A 17,386-nucleotide genomic window follows, 5' to 3' on the forward strand; every position below is an offset into this window, starting at 1 on the left:
AACATTTAAAAGAAAAGAGTCTTAAGTAAGGCCCTGATGTTCAGGTTCCAGCACCGGAGCCCTATCTAAGTATAACACTAAAGTTTTTCACATCATAAATAGCATAAGTTGTGTGCACAGAAATCTATTTATGATAATAAGCAATAGTTATGAGCAATGAAGATCATAGAATCGTAGGTGAATAAGAATTTAAAAGGTGAGAGTTCAGCTGTGGCCGCAAGAAGGGTTGGTGATTGGCATACGTCAGGCAACAAAATCGAAGTTCAAATAAACAAGCGTTAGACTTCAGCAAGGTGGAATAGCATAGTCACATGACAAGAAGGAGCCAGAAGCCTTGTGATTGGCTGGTGGTAGAAGAGGGAAGGTACTAGAGTATACAGGCTTTGTAAGGAAAGACAAATTTTTAAAGTAGACCACTTATTGGCAGAAAACAAATTCTCACACCATGAAAAATCTTTCTCAACATTTACAGATATGTTTGGGAAATATTTAAAGAAATGAATTATATTTATAGATATTTATTCAGATATATTTTCTTTTCCTGTAATATTAAGAATTATTTTTCACTGTTATGACATTTTCCTTGATTTCAGAATCCAAGACTACTGGTATTTCATGGTATTTTTATTGCTTTTCGATGCATTATATTGCACTGAGTTTCATACTTGAAAAAAAATATTATAATAATAATAATTAATAGCAGAACAGAAGGTAAAATATTGCAATTTGATTTTATTTATGCTAATTTTCCTGCTATTGAAACACATCTTGTGGAATTTTAACAGATGTAGTAACTTCTGGCTTCTTATTTAAAACAGACTTAATTGTCAAATTTTCATTGCAATAAATGCAAACATCGACCTTGTTCCTCAGTGCATTATCAAAAGCTTTAGATTTAAAAAAAAAAAAAAGAAAAGAAAAGAAGCTTGTATTTTAAGAGCTTCAATACTAAGAAAATTTTAGAGGGGGAGGATTCTTCCCAAGGTTTGAAATAAGTCTATCTGTTAGGTGAGATCAACTGAAACTCATTAACTGACCATACCTGCAATATGGTATAATAAAAGGAATGGGCAGTCATAATAGTACATCAAGGAGTATGTCTTTGTTTATGTAAAGTATTAATCCAGAAGGTATTGATGATTTATACTGTTTACATAAACAAAAAGCGAGGTACATATAATCTTTGATGGCATCAACATTTCATACTTGTTTATCACTTCCAATATACAGCGTGATAACCAACCTCTTCTCTATCACAACTTTAAAGCACGCCTTACAAAAAAAAAAAAAAAAAAAAAAACTGTAAAAAGAACCCACTTATCCAAATTCCTTCAAAATTTCTTTTTTTTTCCCCCTAATGTTATTTACTTACTTATTTATTTGGGGGTGGGCAAGATTTCACTTTGCCCTTAATCATCTTTTAAAATGAATGACTATTACTTTGCTTTCTGAATGGAAATCGATATTTTCTTACAAGTACTTTTCCAAGATTTATCAAGTTGAAAAATATCAGAAACAACTGAATCTTTTAGTACATGTCTTCTGCAGGAGCACTGGTGAAAATGTTGATTTGGTGCATTTCTGCACTCACAAGAAACAAATGTTTATGGTTACCGATCTTCACATATGTGCTTCTTCTAACATCACTTTTAAAACCATTGTTTTGTTTTGTTTTTGTTTTGATAAGGGAAAAATAATAGTATGAGGAATTAGAGGATGCTTTGGGAACCCCCTAAAGGCCCGTCCACACGAGGACGCTCGCGACGTAGTTGACGCAACTTTTTTGACGGCGGCATAAATTCGCATGACGCAGAAGACGTAAAACCGAGTACACTCCTGTTCAGCTTTTTCGCCCGCGATGCGCGCGTATAGCCAATAGCCGACCGAGTTCTTATCACGTGTCATAATCAGAAAACCTTCTTGCTTACCCGTTTCAATATGGCGTTAGAACCACACAGAAATGAGCTTTTGCTTAGAAATATCATAACTGTATACAGCAATAAAATAATCAGCATTGTTCACGCCATCTTCAGATTTCTCAAATCATACATATTGGTATACATTTAAAATTCTCATTAAAGGGGAAAACTGTATATTTATAAAGCAATGATCCGACCAGTATATCCATATGCTTCACCTATTTATAACACCGCAAGTAATAGGAACCTAAATAAATTACAGTTTCTACGAAATCAAAGTTTCTGCCTTACAAAATTCTTCTTAATTATTATAAATATTGGCTATATCATGTGTAATAAAAAGCTCTATAAATATTCCAATATTAAATACACCAAAAACTAACTTCAGCAATATAACAACTTCAAAAATAAAGCAGTTGACTGTGAAAGAGTATTCAATAAAATAAAATTACGAAATTTTGGAGGAAAGTTACAACTTGTGTCATACAGCAATCATTTATTGAAGTTTAATTAAATTACCTTTGTAGCGACTTCTACTTGATACATTATTTTTCAGAAAAACTGCCATCACAGATAGCTGAGTGGTTAGCGCGCTGCTTTGGTGGCGGAAGAATGGAAAGGTGGCGAGTTCGAACCTCACCCGTAGATGGTGTTAAGTTAACTTTTCTCATTTTGAAACGTGTTTCTTACATTTAATCATGAATTATTATATTCTTATTTTATCTATTATTACTGTTTTCATTTCTTATTTTATTCATTATTATTATTGTTTTCAATTTAGTTTAAAAATGTGCACTGCAAATAGAAATCCGTATGTAATAATATCTCTGCATCTCTTTATCGCATATCATCCATAAATTCTCCCTTTATTTTTATTTTATTGCATATTTTATCATGCACATAATTTCTCAAAAACTGTACAAAGTTTGAACCTCATTCTAAATTCAAAAATAAATAAAAAGAAAAACAAAAGACCAAGGGAGGGGAGTTAAAAAAATATGAAGTTGGTTTTATTATATGGTGGATGGTGTATATAAAGAGAATTAAGTAATTTAATTCTCTTTATACTATACTGTATTCAAAACCAATTTTATAAATCCTAATTTTCCTACAATATAGAATCTGCAAGTCTGTCAAACTGGTCGATACTCATCCTGACGTAATTAAAAAACAAGTAATATACAACAAAAACAAACAAACAAACAAAAAAAGGGACAATTCCTACTTAGGTTCACAAAGAAAAATTTAAAAAATACAAATAAACAAATTAAAATACAAACAGAATTTTTTTAATTAAAAATTTTAATATGTGAAAAAGCTGTATTAACATTAAGTGTCTTTCACTACAAGTTTAAAAAATTGTATATGAATTTGAGTGGATGAATAAAAAGCATTTTATGTAGTGAAAATTTAAACAAGATATAGGGACAGTGTCAGCTAAGGAATTTAATAATTCCGGATATTCATTTCGCAAACGAGGCAGGAAAAAAAAAAAAAAAAAAAAAAAAAAAAAAAATTCTCTTCGAACAGGTCGCTCTAAAAATAAATCTTTCGGACCCATTCTTGCGGTTTTGCCTCTGCTTAATAATATCACTTAATAGTAAAGTTTCAGCTATAAAAAAAATTATCTGATTCGGACAACTTGCCGCAAACATACAGAAGCACAGCGAAGTAATAAGATACAGCTCTGCTGACGCTATATTATAGCGTCACGTGATTTTTGCGCAAAACAATTCTATTGGTTAAATGCATTCTTCGCAAGCATACTCGTTTGGACGCTTTTACGCTGGTACGTAAAAGCGCGTTCGTCAGCTACGTTTCGAGCATACTTGTGTGGACGGGCCTTAAAACAGATTTCAGCAACCTATAACTGGGAGTCACCGAGTGACATTTCATGATTTCAAATGACCCACTTGAATTCTAAAAGTAAAGTGTACTATATAAAAATAAAACATATATGAAATGATCACTTGAAGAAAACATAAGAAAAATAACTATATAAACTGAAAATAAATAATAAATTTTTTAATTACAAATTTGCGTTAATGAAAATGCATTTTTATTTAATGCAACTTCAAGGAGAAATTGTCCAGATTGGCAACGCCGATAGTAATTCATTGACAGACATCTGGCAACACTTATGCCTCGTTTCAGTTCACTCTCCCTTGTAGCAATTTTCAGTAGTGCAAGAATAGTGATGCAGTGAAATAATCAAAATACACTCATGTCCATAAATTAAGGATAATTCGGACTCATGCGGAAATCAAACTCTAAAATAAATATATCACCTGTAAAATCACTACACACATCTTCAAGAATCATATGCAAATTTCAGGAAGTAACCAGATGACACCGATGGTGTGTCACAATGACGAGAGTGTAAGAGAGTGATATATAAGGAATACAGGAAAAGAAGTAAAATTGTTCGCAGACGCTTTATAAGCATTTCAGTGCAATAACCGAATAGTTATGACACAAAGGATGCATTTGGATGATTTTTTATGTGGTAGAATTGTTGGCCGTCTGGAATGTGGGCATACCCAACTGGATGTATCAGACAAGCTTGGAATTGCCCAAAGTGTCATCTCCAGGCTTTGGCAATGATTCCAATATGATGGTAATGTGAGTAGACGTTACAGCACAGGTCGCCCCAGAGTTACAACGCCGAATGAGGACCGGTATTTTCAGTTACTGCCAAAAGCAACAGGCGGAGCACAGCCTCAGACCTGTCTCATCAGCTTTCTCCAGCCACTGGTACGACAATTTCAAGGCAGACCGTGTACAGACAATTACGGCAGATTGGTCTATATGTTCGTAGACCTGTCAGATGCGTTCCACTTACTGCAACTCACTGTCGCCTGCAGTTAGCCTGGAGTAGAGAGCATGCATTGTGGACATCGCAACAGTGGGCTTGTGCAATGTTTTCCGACGAGTCCAGGTTTAGCTTGCAGTCTGATTTTTGCTAGACTTTTATATGGAGAGCTCCAGGGACCCGTTACCACCAAGAACACATCATTGAACGACACCGTTACGGTGGTGCAGGAGTGCTCGTTTGGGGTGGAATTATTCTGGTTTCCAGAATTAACCTGCATGTTCAAATTGGAACCATGACAAGCGAAATCTATCGCGACGTCATTCTTTCTGGAACAACATGTACATTTGTTTCAGGGCGCAATGGGCGCACAATTTGTGTTTATGGATGACAGCGCTCGTCCTCACCGTTCTTAAGCGAATGCCTTCAATCGGAGGATATCACCCGTATGGACTGACCAGCATTCTCACCGGACTTGAATCCAGTACAGCACGTGTGGGACATGCTTGGCCGACGAGTTACAGCCCGTCAACCTCCTCCTACACGTCTACCGGAACTTCGGAGAGCATTGCTTATTGAGTGTTGTAATATCCCCCAAGATCAGATCGATAATTTCATACTCAGCGTGCCTAGGCGTTGTACGGACTGTATTGCATCGTCTGGGAGACATACAATGTATTAACAATCATACCAACCATGTAATATTGGTTTTTTGTAAATAGGTTTTTTTTTTTTTTTTTAAATTTGCTCCAGGGAAGAAAAAATTGCTATTTTTTTTTAATAATATCAAACATATAGCATCTTTTTCTGCTCTTTACCTTTTGTTTAATAAATAAGCTTTACAAATAAGTCAAATTTGTCTTGCTTCTAACTTTTCCTTTGCCTGATTTTGCATTATCCTTAATTTATGGACATGAGTGTATTATGGATAAACAAAAAGCAAAAAGAGATTATTTCAAGATGTGTGGAGAGAGAAAATAAGATGTATTGAAAATGCTGATGTATTTACTTTATGCACAACAGCAATTACCACCAGAACTTACAATACTGAGCGACATTTTTCTCCAAAACATAAAAATGTGACTTTAATGCCAAATGAAGAAAAATCTGACTATATTGCTAAATGTATATTAAATTTTGTGATACAAAATAAATTGTTAAAGAGTTTTGTTGCCAACCACAATCACGTTACATATGCTTACATATGCCATTCTTAGCAGTGGTTCCAATCGAAAACCATTCACAGACGGTGAATTTTTGAAAAATGCATTCATTAATTGTTCCAAACACTTATTTAATGACTTTGCAAATAAAAAATCACTGACAGAATTTAAGGACTGTCATTGTCAGCAACAACAAGCATCGCACTGGACATGTGGCCGAATATACTGATGAAGAAGACAAAAAGGATTTGTTATCTAGTGATGTGATGTGATTAGCATTGCACTTGATGAAAGTGCCAATGTAAATACTATAGTTAGGCTTGCAATTGTTATTAGATATTTATCAATAAATGGTTCAAAAGTCAATGAAGAACACCAAGGACTTGCTTATACGAATAACATGACCAGACATATTTCGTCAAGCACAAGATTTTACTAATTTAGAAAATGGGCAAGTATTAGATTTAAAAAGTAAGTTGTTCTCTTAACAACTGACTGTGCTCCAGCTATCAATGGACACACTTTTGGATTAGTAAAGCTAATGGAAGATGAACTCGGACACTCACTTTTATAATTTCATTGTATCATACATGAAGAAAATTTATTTGCAAAGGCATCTATGTAACAACTTAAAAAATGTAATGGAAAAGATTGTTAAGATCGTAAACATGATAGTAGCAGGATTGCTAATAATACATAGGTCCTTCAAAGCTTTTTTGATGGAAATTAAATTGAAATATGGAAACTTTCTGTTATATTCGGAAATGCAATGGTTAAATTGGCGCAAAATTCTTAATAGATCTGTAAGAGTGTTTTGATGAGATACAAATATTTCTTTACAAAATCAGTGAACATGATTTTTAAAAGTTGTTCTTAGCAAACATAATGAACCATTATAATAATTTCAACCTACAACTCCAAGGAAATAAATACACAATTTCAAAAATGTACAAGGAATGGAAGAGTTTCTCTTTGAAATTTAATATTTGATACTTGAAACAGACACAAAAAGAAAGAATGTCATTTCTTTCCCTTGTTATAAGGGCAACATGAAAAAGAAAATACAGTCGAAAGTCATTAATTCGGACACTCCTAATCCAGACCTCAAAGCAACAAACTTTCTGCGCATGCGTCATATTGACGCATGCGCGTAAGACCTTTACGGCTGCGAATATGCGTATGCACATAATACATTTACGCTTGCGAGTTTAATGTATAATGGATAGTATAAGCTAAGCTAAAATTATCTAATTCAGTTATATATATATATGCGAATATACATGTGCGCATGCGCATAATACGTTTATGCATGCCCGTTTAATGTATAACGGACGGTATAAGCTAAAATTATTTAATTATCTATTTCAGTTAATGTTCCAGATTGCGTTGTTCCTTAATCTTCAAATTGGATCCGGCTTATTATTTTTTGCAGACTGTTAGAGCAATTTTATAAAAGTAAGCTTGAACTTTCGATTATGTCAAACAGAATTTCCGATATATATTTACTAATATGTAAAGAATCTACAAAGCGAAAGTATGTTTCGAAGTCCATTAAACAAAAAGTGGAATTGCTGCAAAAAATGGATAAAGGCATATCCTTCGTTTTTTTAACCATTCCGAAATCTGTTTCAATTTCACGCTGTTCTGCAGTAGGGGGAGGGGGGATGCCGCGACGCGCAATGAATTGGAAGTTGATCTGTCAGCACTATCCTTATCTTCAGGGCACATGTTTTTATTTTATTTGGCTTATAATTCCTTATTAAATGTAGTATTTTATCTCGATGTACTCCGTCTTTGATATGATTTAAATCAAATTCCTCATCATTATAATTCGCTTCCGATAAAGAAGAAAATGACACAGAGGTTATTGAAAACGAAAAAATTTCGATTGATAAATTAGTTAGTATTCTCGACACAGCAATTATAGGACTTGAACAGCAGAACTTTATAACTGAAGAAGAAATTATGTCTGTCTATAGAATTAAAGAGAAAGTGTTATCACATAAAACGAAGCAACTTACATTGAAAGAAATGTTTAATAAAGTAAACAAATAAATATTAAGCTTTTTTTTTTTTTTTTTTTTTTTTTTTTTTGTAAATTTTGATACCTTTAGATCATAATTGTTCTTTACTTCATAAATTACGGTTTCATATTTTTAATTTTATAATTTCTGCACGCCATCTTACCAGATTTAAGCTGATGATCTATAATCCGGAAAAAATCGATAATCCGGAATCGCCGAAGTCCCGACGAGGCCGGATTAACAACTTTTGACTGTATTGATGAGAGCAATCTTAATACGTTTAAAAGCTGGATTTTATGCATTAAAAGTTAATTTGGAAGGCCGATCTCAATTTTTTAAGAGGCATGTCAAAATTTTTACTTTTATAAGAAAGCCCTCAAAATAGAAGAAAGTATTTTAGATTTCTGTTATTTTCAATATCTTCTCACAATTTTAGTTTAGAAATGACATTATGGATAGTAATTGTATTATGGACATTGCAGAAAGATTTAGAAAAATCAGTCGATCATGATCTTTTTATAATATCAATGTGCTGAGCATCACTTCTTACAAAATTTTAATCTCAGGGAAAAAGGAAAAAACCTGGCTTTGCTATTTTGTCTGCAATTGGTTCAACTTATAAATGCAAGCAAATATTTCACACATGAAATTTATTTTAAGTAAGATAGCTTAACTATAAAAAATTTAGATGCTTGTATTTATCTTAAGATGACCAACTATAAGCCAGACTTGACTAAACAGACATCATAAATCAGGAAAAACAGTGATATATAATTAAAAAAAAAGTTCATCCAGTTATGTTTGTTTTCATAACAATGAGAATAATAATTTTAATTTTCGAAGTATGATATAGTCATGTTTCAAGACTAAAGCATTATTTGTAATAATTTTCTCAATGAAATTTCCTTATTATACACTTAAAAAAAAAAAAAAAAAAAAAAAAAAAACCTCTTTCAAAATGAAAATAACACTGCTCTGAAATGTCTATTTAGTACACTTATTTAGGTTGATTTTGACTTTGCTGCTGCCTGCCCTAAGAACTACAGTTCTCAGCAATAATCAGGCCCTGTCTATTTATAACAAATAATATAACAGACAGCAGAGAAATAGATATATCATCATTAAGTGATACAATTACAAAATGAAAAAGGAAAAACTATCACAATAAGTTCAACATTCAAAGCAAGAATTAACTTGAAGATATCATCAAATTCTGGAGAGAATTTGCCAACACACACATCATAGAATGCAAAATGGTAAATTGTTCTGCCAGCTATGGAACACTGGATGCAATGTGTTCACTTTTACTAAGTTATTAACAATTAGAAGGAAGCAAAATTCTTTCACCTAATATATGCCACTTAATATATTAAAAAACAAAAGTACTTTGAATAATAATAAATGCTATACATTTAACAGTATAAAGGAGCAAAAACATGATAAAAAATATACTTTGAGGCTTTCCATCTTTCCATATAGTTTGCTTCATAGCACTTCTACGTGCAGCTTCTGAACGAAATTCTTGCTTTAATGCATTTTTAACTATTTGTGAGCTTATTGCAGAAAACCTGAGGTATCTGTAAAAGGAAGAGAAAAATAAGAGATTATATATATATATATAAAGTAATAATAAATGAATACAATAATAAATTTTACGTTACTATCACTAAATATTTTAAGCCCTAATAAGGTAACAACTGACTGGAACAAAATCTCAGATCACACTATTAACACTATATAACAGGGATGATCAAACTTCAAGAGGATGGGAGCCACATGATTGATTTTATGAATGTTTGAGAGCTGCAAGTCCAAATTTATATCGTTTTAAAAATAATGAGACAGATTTTGAATATAAATAAACTTTTGAAGTAAATTAATGAATATGTGATTAACATGATTACATATAAATATGAATAAATACAGCTTATATCTACTGTTTTGTGTTCACCATGTTAAGTCTCAAGAAAATAAAAATTGCAACTTTTGTACTGGGCAACTGCTTTCCCCCCCCAGGTAGAGAAATCAAATATTTTTTTTCTGATTTACTTTATACCTCTCCATTTATAATTATTATTGTTTTATTTATTTATTTATTTTTAAATTTAACTCGTGAGCAGTGTTTTAGAAAAGGACATATTAAATGATGCATATCAACATGCCCTGCAGAGAAAACTGTTATTCAACAAAGAACATTTATTTAACAATAAGCTATTAACATGTTTAGGCTTTTGCTTAAAAGATAATTTTGCTTCTCCATACAATTAATATAAGGACCAACATACTATGATCATTCCACTCTTTGGATCCAAACCTAAGAAACAGTTTTACTCATTACTGATGCCCAGTATAGGAGAATTAATTAAAAAAAAAAAAAAAAAAAAAAGATTGTAATTTCAGTAGTGTTTGAATAATCAATATCTCTCATGACGGACCTGACTGTTATAGTATTTCAATGTGACATCCAACTTGCCAGAATTTTTTAGTAATCAGTAACACTGTGCATCATTGAAAATTATCGAAACTATCTATTGAATCGTACCAATAATTTTGAACATAGATAAAAAAAGTTCATGTGCATCATTGAAAATTCTCGAAAGCACCTCTTGAATCGTTAGGATAATTCTGACATATCTAACCTATTGCTAACAAATCTAGTAGTTTATGCCGGCTACATAAACGTTACGTCAAGCACATATTCCATTTGCCTAACAGGCGAACTCTTCAACCTAGTTGTTTAATTTTGAGCTGTTTTTCAAATACATGGGAAATCAGAACTAATGTTACTGAAAGAAAACATACCTGTCATTACTACTGTTACGAAATCCCCAACCACGGTTGTTTCAAAATATTCTAAGATTGCTATAAATCGACATCAATCACTTTTTAAATGCAACTTTTAATATGTACAATATTTGCAGATCATTAATCAAAACATGGTGGTTCAGTTGACAAACAATCTATATGTTTTCACAATCGAAATCTTTTAAATAGGAACCGAAGTGTTCCTAAAGTGTGCGTAGCATCTAAAGATCCATCTATCGAGCTGCCAGTGGAGAGTCTATGGAAATTCAGAAGGAACGTCGTGTTTAATACACGAAACTAGCGCCATCTATCAATTAATCAAAATAATTTCCACAATGGTAAAACAGCTTCCCCACAAGGCGGCGGGTTTAGGGTAGCCAGACAATAGCAAGGGAAGGCAGGATCCCCATATTTGGCATGAAATTGCCTATTTGGCTACATTTGGCGACAAAATTGGAGATATGCCATAGATGGATGGAGAACATTCTAGAAAACATTCTTACCGGTTTGGCTCAGAATGTTCTCCATGACAGACTAAAAGCTATATAAACACTGTCTGTATGCAAAGTAGTAATATATCGTAGTGCATCGTTGAGTGAATCGTGAGTCTTATCATAAAGAACATCTTGAGTGTGTTGCTTGTTTTTGGAACTGTCCTGAGTAATATTGGCAAATAAATTGTGTTTTGATACTTCATCAAGTGTTGTCATCAACTACTCTAAATTCACAAACCCATAGAAACACAACACTGTAAAGAATTTATTTTGCAGATGCAGATATAATATGAATGTGTAACTCTTCATATTTCTACAAACATGCACAGATGTTCAATGTGGAGGCCTTTTGTAACATGGCAAACATCTGCACATTAATTTAGTTCCTAAGCGCTTGCCAAATAGGTATACGGATTCACCACATTCTTGGATCCATAAATGTCATGACAAATGACTTACTGTCTCATCTTGAATTTCTAAGTAAAATAACTCGGAAAAAAGTTTAAAATAAATAAATATCAGCCTAACAATTAATAAAGAAATGTGGCAATGCATGACTTCTATTTCATTTTCCATTTGCATTAAAAGAACTACTCTGATATGCAGCCTCAAGTCGCCAAACATTTTTTACGAGAAATTCCACTCTGCCATATTACTATCTAAATTTTTTGTGTACATTTCGAACTTTAAGCCTAAAATGTCTCCCAAAAACGCGGATTTCGCACATGCAAAAACCACCTTTTGAACACACAATTTAAGCTAAAAATCCAAAACAAAAACAAAAAAATTAGATAGGAAAAACGTAAAGTTTCTAAACAAAAATATTTGACAAGAATCCATGTACACAGCGATATCTTTTAACTTAAAAAAACATCTACAAATGGCACAATCTAGGCAACGAACAAATCTATGAACTACTCTCACTTCGCTTTAATAAATTTCAAAGAATACCATGTACACAGTGCTCTGTTTCAACTTTAAAAAACATCTATGAATTGCACAATCTAGAAACTATGCACTAATCAACAAAATAAACTAAAATAACTAAAAAATTTCAAACAATTAAAAAAAAATAACGACAGAAATTCATACTAAAGAAGCAATGAACATAACATTCTACAAAATAAGAACAAAAATAAAATAAAATGCTCTTACCATGAATTAATGCCTTTTCGAACAGCAGATATACCAATTTCATACCGCCTTTAACATGCCGCCACGTAATCATTATTGTATTTGACAGCCAGACACGCTATCCAGAAAATTTATACTATGGTTCACAAATAAATAAAATCACAAATCCCTACTTCTATCATGCACAGCCACTAAAAACAATCTCCCAGACCCTCTTTCCACTCCTTCAAACACTCACCGCCCCTCAACAGGATGGCCACAATGATATTTCCTTTTGCCGACCTTCAATTCAACAACTTCCACCATTTTATCTTCCCCCTATCTTCTCAGAAACAGACGCGAACCAACGAGCTCCAGCGAAAGATTTTTCAACATCAACAGGGTTGCCATACAACATGCAATAACACCAAAAACCAGTGCAGAACACATATCGGCACATCTGGTGAAATTAGGGCGTATAGCAGAGTTGTACCGTATTAAAAAATTAAACTATATTTATTTGAAACAAGTCACATTTCAGATGACAAAGAATCGAATGTAGCTTACGAGCTGCAGAGCCGCAGTTTGGCCATGTGTGCTACATAACAACAAATGGAGTATATATAACTCATCCCATACTTAGCTTTAAACCTTGAGTGCATTTTTAATCCAACCACCTATAACTTAAATGCAAGACAGTATTTTTAAATGATGAAGCCATGAAAGAAAACCACCAAGCACAAATGACATAGCATGGAAAAAAAACAACAAAAACATTGCAAAAATGTGTAAAATTTAACACAATTACTCACACTTATATGTTGCACATAGTTTCTGATGGTCTTCTCACACACAATTTCAGCAAACTGTTCAAAAGTGGTTCCCATGCACTGTTGCTGGTCAGTTTTCTTACATATGGCTCGAAATGATACCGAATTATGTATAATATTTTTTGGTAAACAAATCACATGCAGTATTCTGTTAGCAGTTCAGGGAACTGAAGGTTTGTTGCTAGGTATGCTAAGTACTTATATATTAGCACAACTACTTCGGATCAATCTTCTGGTGAATTTTACAGAGGAAAAATATGATGGCCAATAACTACAAACAATTGGTAAATATATATTTACGGGTGCCCTTTGGCAAAAATTGGTCACTTTTGGCATACATGGATACCGAGTTTGTGCAATGCTTATTATTTTGTTTGTGTAGTGTTTTGAGACAAAAATCACCGCTACACAAAGACAAAATAACAAGTCAAAGAATTGCACAAACTCGGTATCCATGTAGACATCGACCTATTTTCACTTAAAAAAACATCAGAGAATTGCACAAACTTGGCATTGTGCACTCCCTTTATCCATGTACACATCAGCCTATTTTCACTTAAAAACATCAGAGAAGTGCACAAACTTGGCATTGCACAATCCCTTGACTTTATCCATGTACACCAGTGTTTCTTAACCTTTCTAGCGAGTCGCATCCCATTGAATCTGAAAATATATCTCCGCGCCCCATTGAAAAATGTGTTTTAATTTTTTTAGTCTAAAAAAATACATTTTTTGTGAAACTTATTGTTTATTGAAAAACATTGTACATTTTATATAAATACGAAACAATATTATTTTTATAAATGACTAAGCTGTTGTTGTTTGTTTATTATTATACTGGCGAAGCGAGGTTCCTTTTTTGAAGGACATATGCGCAAGTCATCACTTGCATTTAAGCAATTTCTCGCTTTAGTTTTTATATGCAAAAGCGATGAAAATCCCATTTCGCACAAGTAGGTGGTAGCAAAGGGTAAGAGTAACTGTAGTGCTCCGTTCGCCAACTCTGGATAATGTTGTAACTGTGAACACCAGAATTGCTGCAATTCTAATTATTCGAATTCCATTTGAACATGTCCACTTGCTCGCATTTCAATAAGTTAATCTTTTTTCAGAACACTATCATCCATCAAATTTAAGTCAAATAGAAATGGATCCAGTATCCATTTCTGAGGTTTGGTAATATTTCCAGTAGAAAAATATCCATTGAATGATTCGCTCAATCGTCTCAAATGTATTACAATGTCGGGTATAATTGTATTCCTTTCATTTTTCGCAATAACAGAATCAAGCAACGGAAAGTTTGCAAAATTTCCCTTTTCTACTCGACGGATCCAAATTTCTAATTTTGGGATAAAAGAAGATAATTTTTCACTAGATATTATTATATTCATACCAAATCCTTCATTGATAGATTCAATTCATTTAAATGGTTAAATATGTCTGCTAAGTAGGCCAGCCTCAGCATTGCATCATTACTCTTAAAATCTTTTACTAAATAACAGTTTTGATTTAGTCAGTAATTGAATAATTTCCTCACGCAATTCAAAAACTCTGTTAAGCCCTTAGATAACCATCGTATTTCGGTGTGATATAGGAGCACGGTATGATCAGCACCGATTTCTTCGCAAAATGCTCGAAAAATGCGACGATTAAGCGCTCGCCCTCGGATGTATTTTACTACATTTACTGCTGTAGTTAGATATTGTTTAAACTTTCTGGCAATGCTTTCGACGCAAGTGCATGATGATGCAACATGCAATGCATTATTATAACTTCCGGTAATGCATTATTCTGTGGTGATGGCGATAAGGAGCCCGCCTTGTGTCCTCCGATAAGTGTGGCAACCCTAGAAGAGAAGCTTCTTGAGAGTAGCGAGACAGGCCGACTGTCGGGGAGTGTGCACGAAGTTCTGAAATAAAGCTTAATTTTTATTGTGCACTATGTTCTAGCTAATATTTTTATTAATGCAGTAAGAACATAATCTGTGATATGGAATGCGAGGATTGGTGGTAAAACATACAGGTAACACTATGATAGGAATCACCATAATGGTAACCCAGACTGTGTTAAATCAGGCCATATGAACAGTTCTCAAGCACTTTCGGTTTTGACTACAAGCCATCACTCAAGATCTTCAAACCAGAAGTAATGGATTACATCGGTTTTCATCCTCTGAATCACAGATGAGTAGTAATTATAGATCATTTTATAATTCTGTTTTCTACTTATAATTTTCTTTAGTTAAATTTTTGCTTTTATTTTGGCTTAAAAACCTTGCACAATGTCTGATGTTCATGCCGTCCAAATTCCGGTTTATAACCGATCAGACCCACCTTTATGGTTTATTATGTGTGAAAGTACCTTTGCTCTTGCCACCCCCAAACCTATCACAGAATCCATTACTAAATATAATTATGTAGTTGCTCATCTTCCTCCAGATATTGCATCAATAATACGGGATTTACTTATGAAACCAGACCCTATTGTCCATGTACAAAGCTCAAAACTGAATTAATAAATCGTTCAGGAGAATCTTCTCAGCAAGAAATTCGCCAATTATTATCTGGAGAGGAATTAGGTTCTTGAAAACCTTCCGATTTGCTTAGAAATATGAAACGCCGAGCAGAATCTTTAAATGTTCCTCATAACTTAATGTTAGAATTATTCCTTCAACGCTTGCCTTTGACTGTTCAATCTATTTTGGCAGTGGTTTCCAATTTAACTGTAGATAAAGCTGCAGAAATTGCCGACAGAATTTTAGAAGTAAATCCAACCCCAGGGACTTGTGCCGTTTCTCGCACAGTCGATCAGTCTTTTGAGGATAAATTATTTAAACAAATAGAAAAATTAAACAAACGTATTGATCGCATTTCTCTTTCTCGTGGTGGCTCGCCAAATCGCGGAGATCGCAATAAGGAAAGAAGCAATTCAAAAAGGAGAGATTATTCTGTTTGCTGGTATCATAGACGTTTTGGGAAGAAGTGTAGAGAAGACAAATGTACAAAACCTTGTTCATGGCAGGGAAACGAAACCAGCAAAGAATAGAGGCGACTTATTCTTTGCCTCAAGTTTCACATCGCCTGTTCATTTGTGACCGCAGAACAAACCTTTCATTCTTGGTCGATACCGGCTCTGACGTGTCCTTACTTCCAGCAAATAATTCTCAGAAACGGAATTCTCCCCAACAAACACTTTTCGCTGCTAATTCTTCCACTGTTCATGTTTATGGTCAAAAATCACTTTCTTTGGGTTTCAAATTAAGATGACAGTTTACATGGACTTTTCTTATAGCAAATGTTAGTACACCCATTCTTGGAGCAGATTTTCTCCATTTCTTTGAATTGGTGCCGGTGCCTGATCTCAGAAACAAATGTCTCAAAGATTTAAAAACACAGTTTAAAACCGTCGGCTGCGTGAAAAATGCCAGCATTTATTCAGTAAAAATTGTATTTAGCGATACACCATATCACAAAAGTTTAAAAGAATTTCCTTCAATTACTAGATTACCAGATCCTAGCCAACCTGTTAAACACAACACCGTTCATTATATCATAACTAAAGGTCCACCTGTGGTTGCAAAACCTCGTCAGTTAGCTCCAGATCGCTTAAAAATAGCAAAACAAGAATTTCAAACTATGATGCAATTGGGGCATTTGAGACCTTCGAGCAGCAATTATGCATCCCCACTTCACATGGTTCCAAGAAAGGGAAGTCCTGTAGGAATCCCTTTTTTGGAACCATGTGAATGGAGACCTGTAGGAGATTATCGATCAATGAACGCTCAAACAATAAAAGACAAATACCCTATTCCATGCTTAGCCGATTTTACTGCTGCATTGCACGGTACTAAAATTTTTAGTCATGTCGACCTGATTAAGGCATACCATCAAATACCAATTAACCCAGCCGACATCCATGAAACCGCCACATGGTTTATTCGAAAGTATCCATATGCAATTCAGCTTATGCAGTGCATCCGCGACTTTTCAACGTTTTATAGATGAAGTCACGTGGGATTTAGGAGGTGTTTACACTTCCGTTGATGACTTGCTCATAGCCTCTAATGATAATGAGGAACATTGCAGGCATTTGAAAGCTTTATTTTCCCAACTTCAGGAATATTAACTTTGCATAAATGTTTCAAAATGCACCTTTGGTCAAACGTCTATTGATTTCTTAGGTTTTCTTCACCTTAGTGAAAACGGAATTGAACCTCTTCCTTACAA

The 17,386-nt window shown here is 33.6% G+C and overlaps 1 protein-coding gene across 2 annotated transcripts in view; it reads right to left on the bottom strand.

The window, feature by feature from the left end:
- LOC118191715 (uncharacterized) overlaps nt 1-17,386 on the bottom strand; it is a 40,437-nt gene that overhangs the window by 6,694 nt on the left and 16,357 nt on the right. For both annotated transcript variants that reach the window (XR_004758651.2, XM_085810500.1), the window contains exon 2: nt 9,371-9,495. Coding sequence is in view for 1 of the 2 variants with exons in the window: in XM_085810500.1 (XP_085666626.1) it covers nt 9,371-9,495 (125 nt within the window). In the remaining variant the exon portion in view is untranslated. The remainder of the gene's footprint in view (nt 1-9,370; nt 9,496-17,386) is intronic.

This window comes from Stegodyphus dumicola, chromosome 2 (assembly GCF_044657685.1).
Source record: "Stegodyphus dumicola isolate Sdum_Otavi_A_Nest chromosome 2, ASM4465768v1".
NCBI lineage: Eukaryota > Metazoa > Arthropoda > Arachnida > Araneae > Eresidae > Stegodyphus > Stegodyphus dumicola.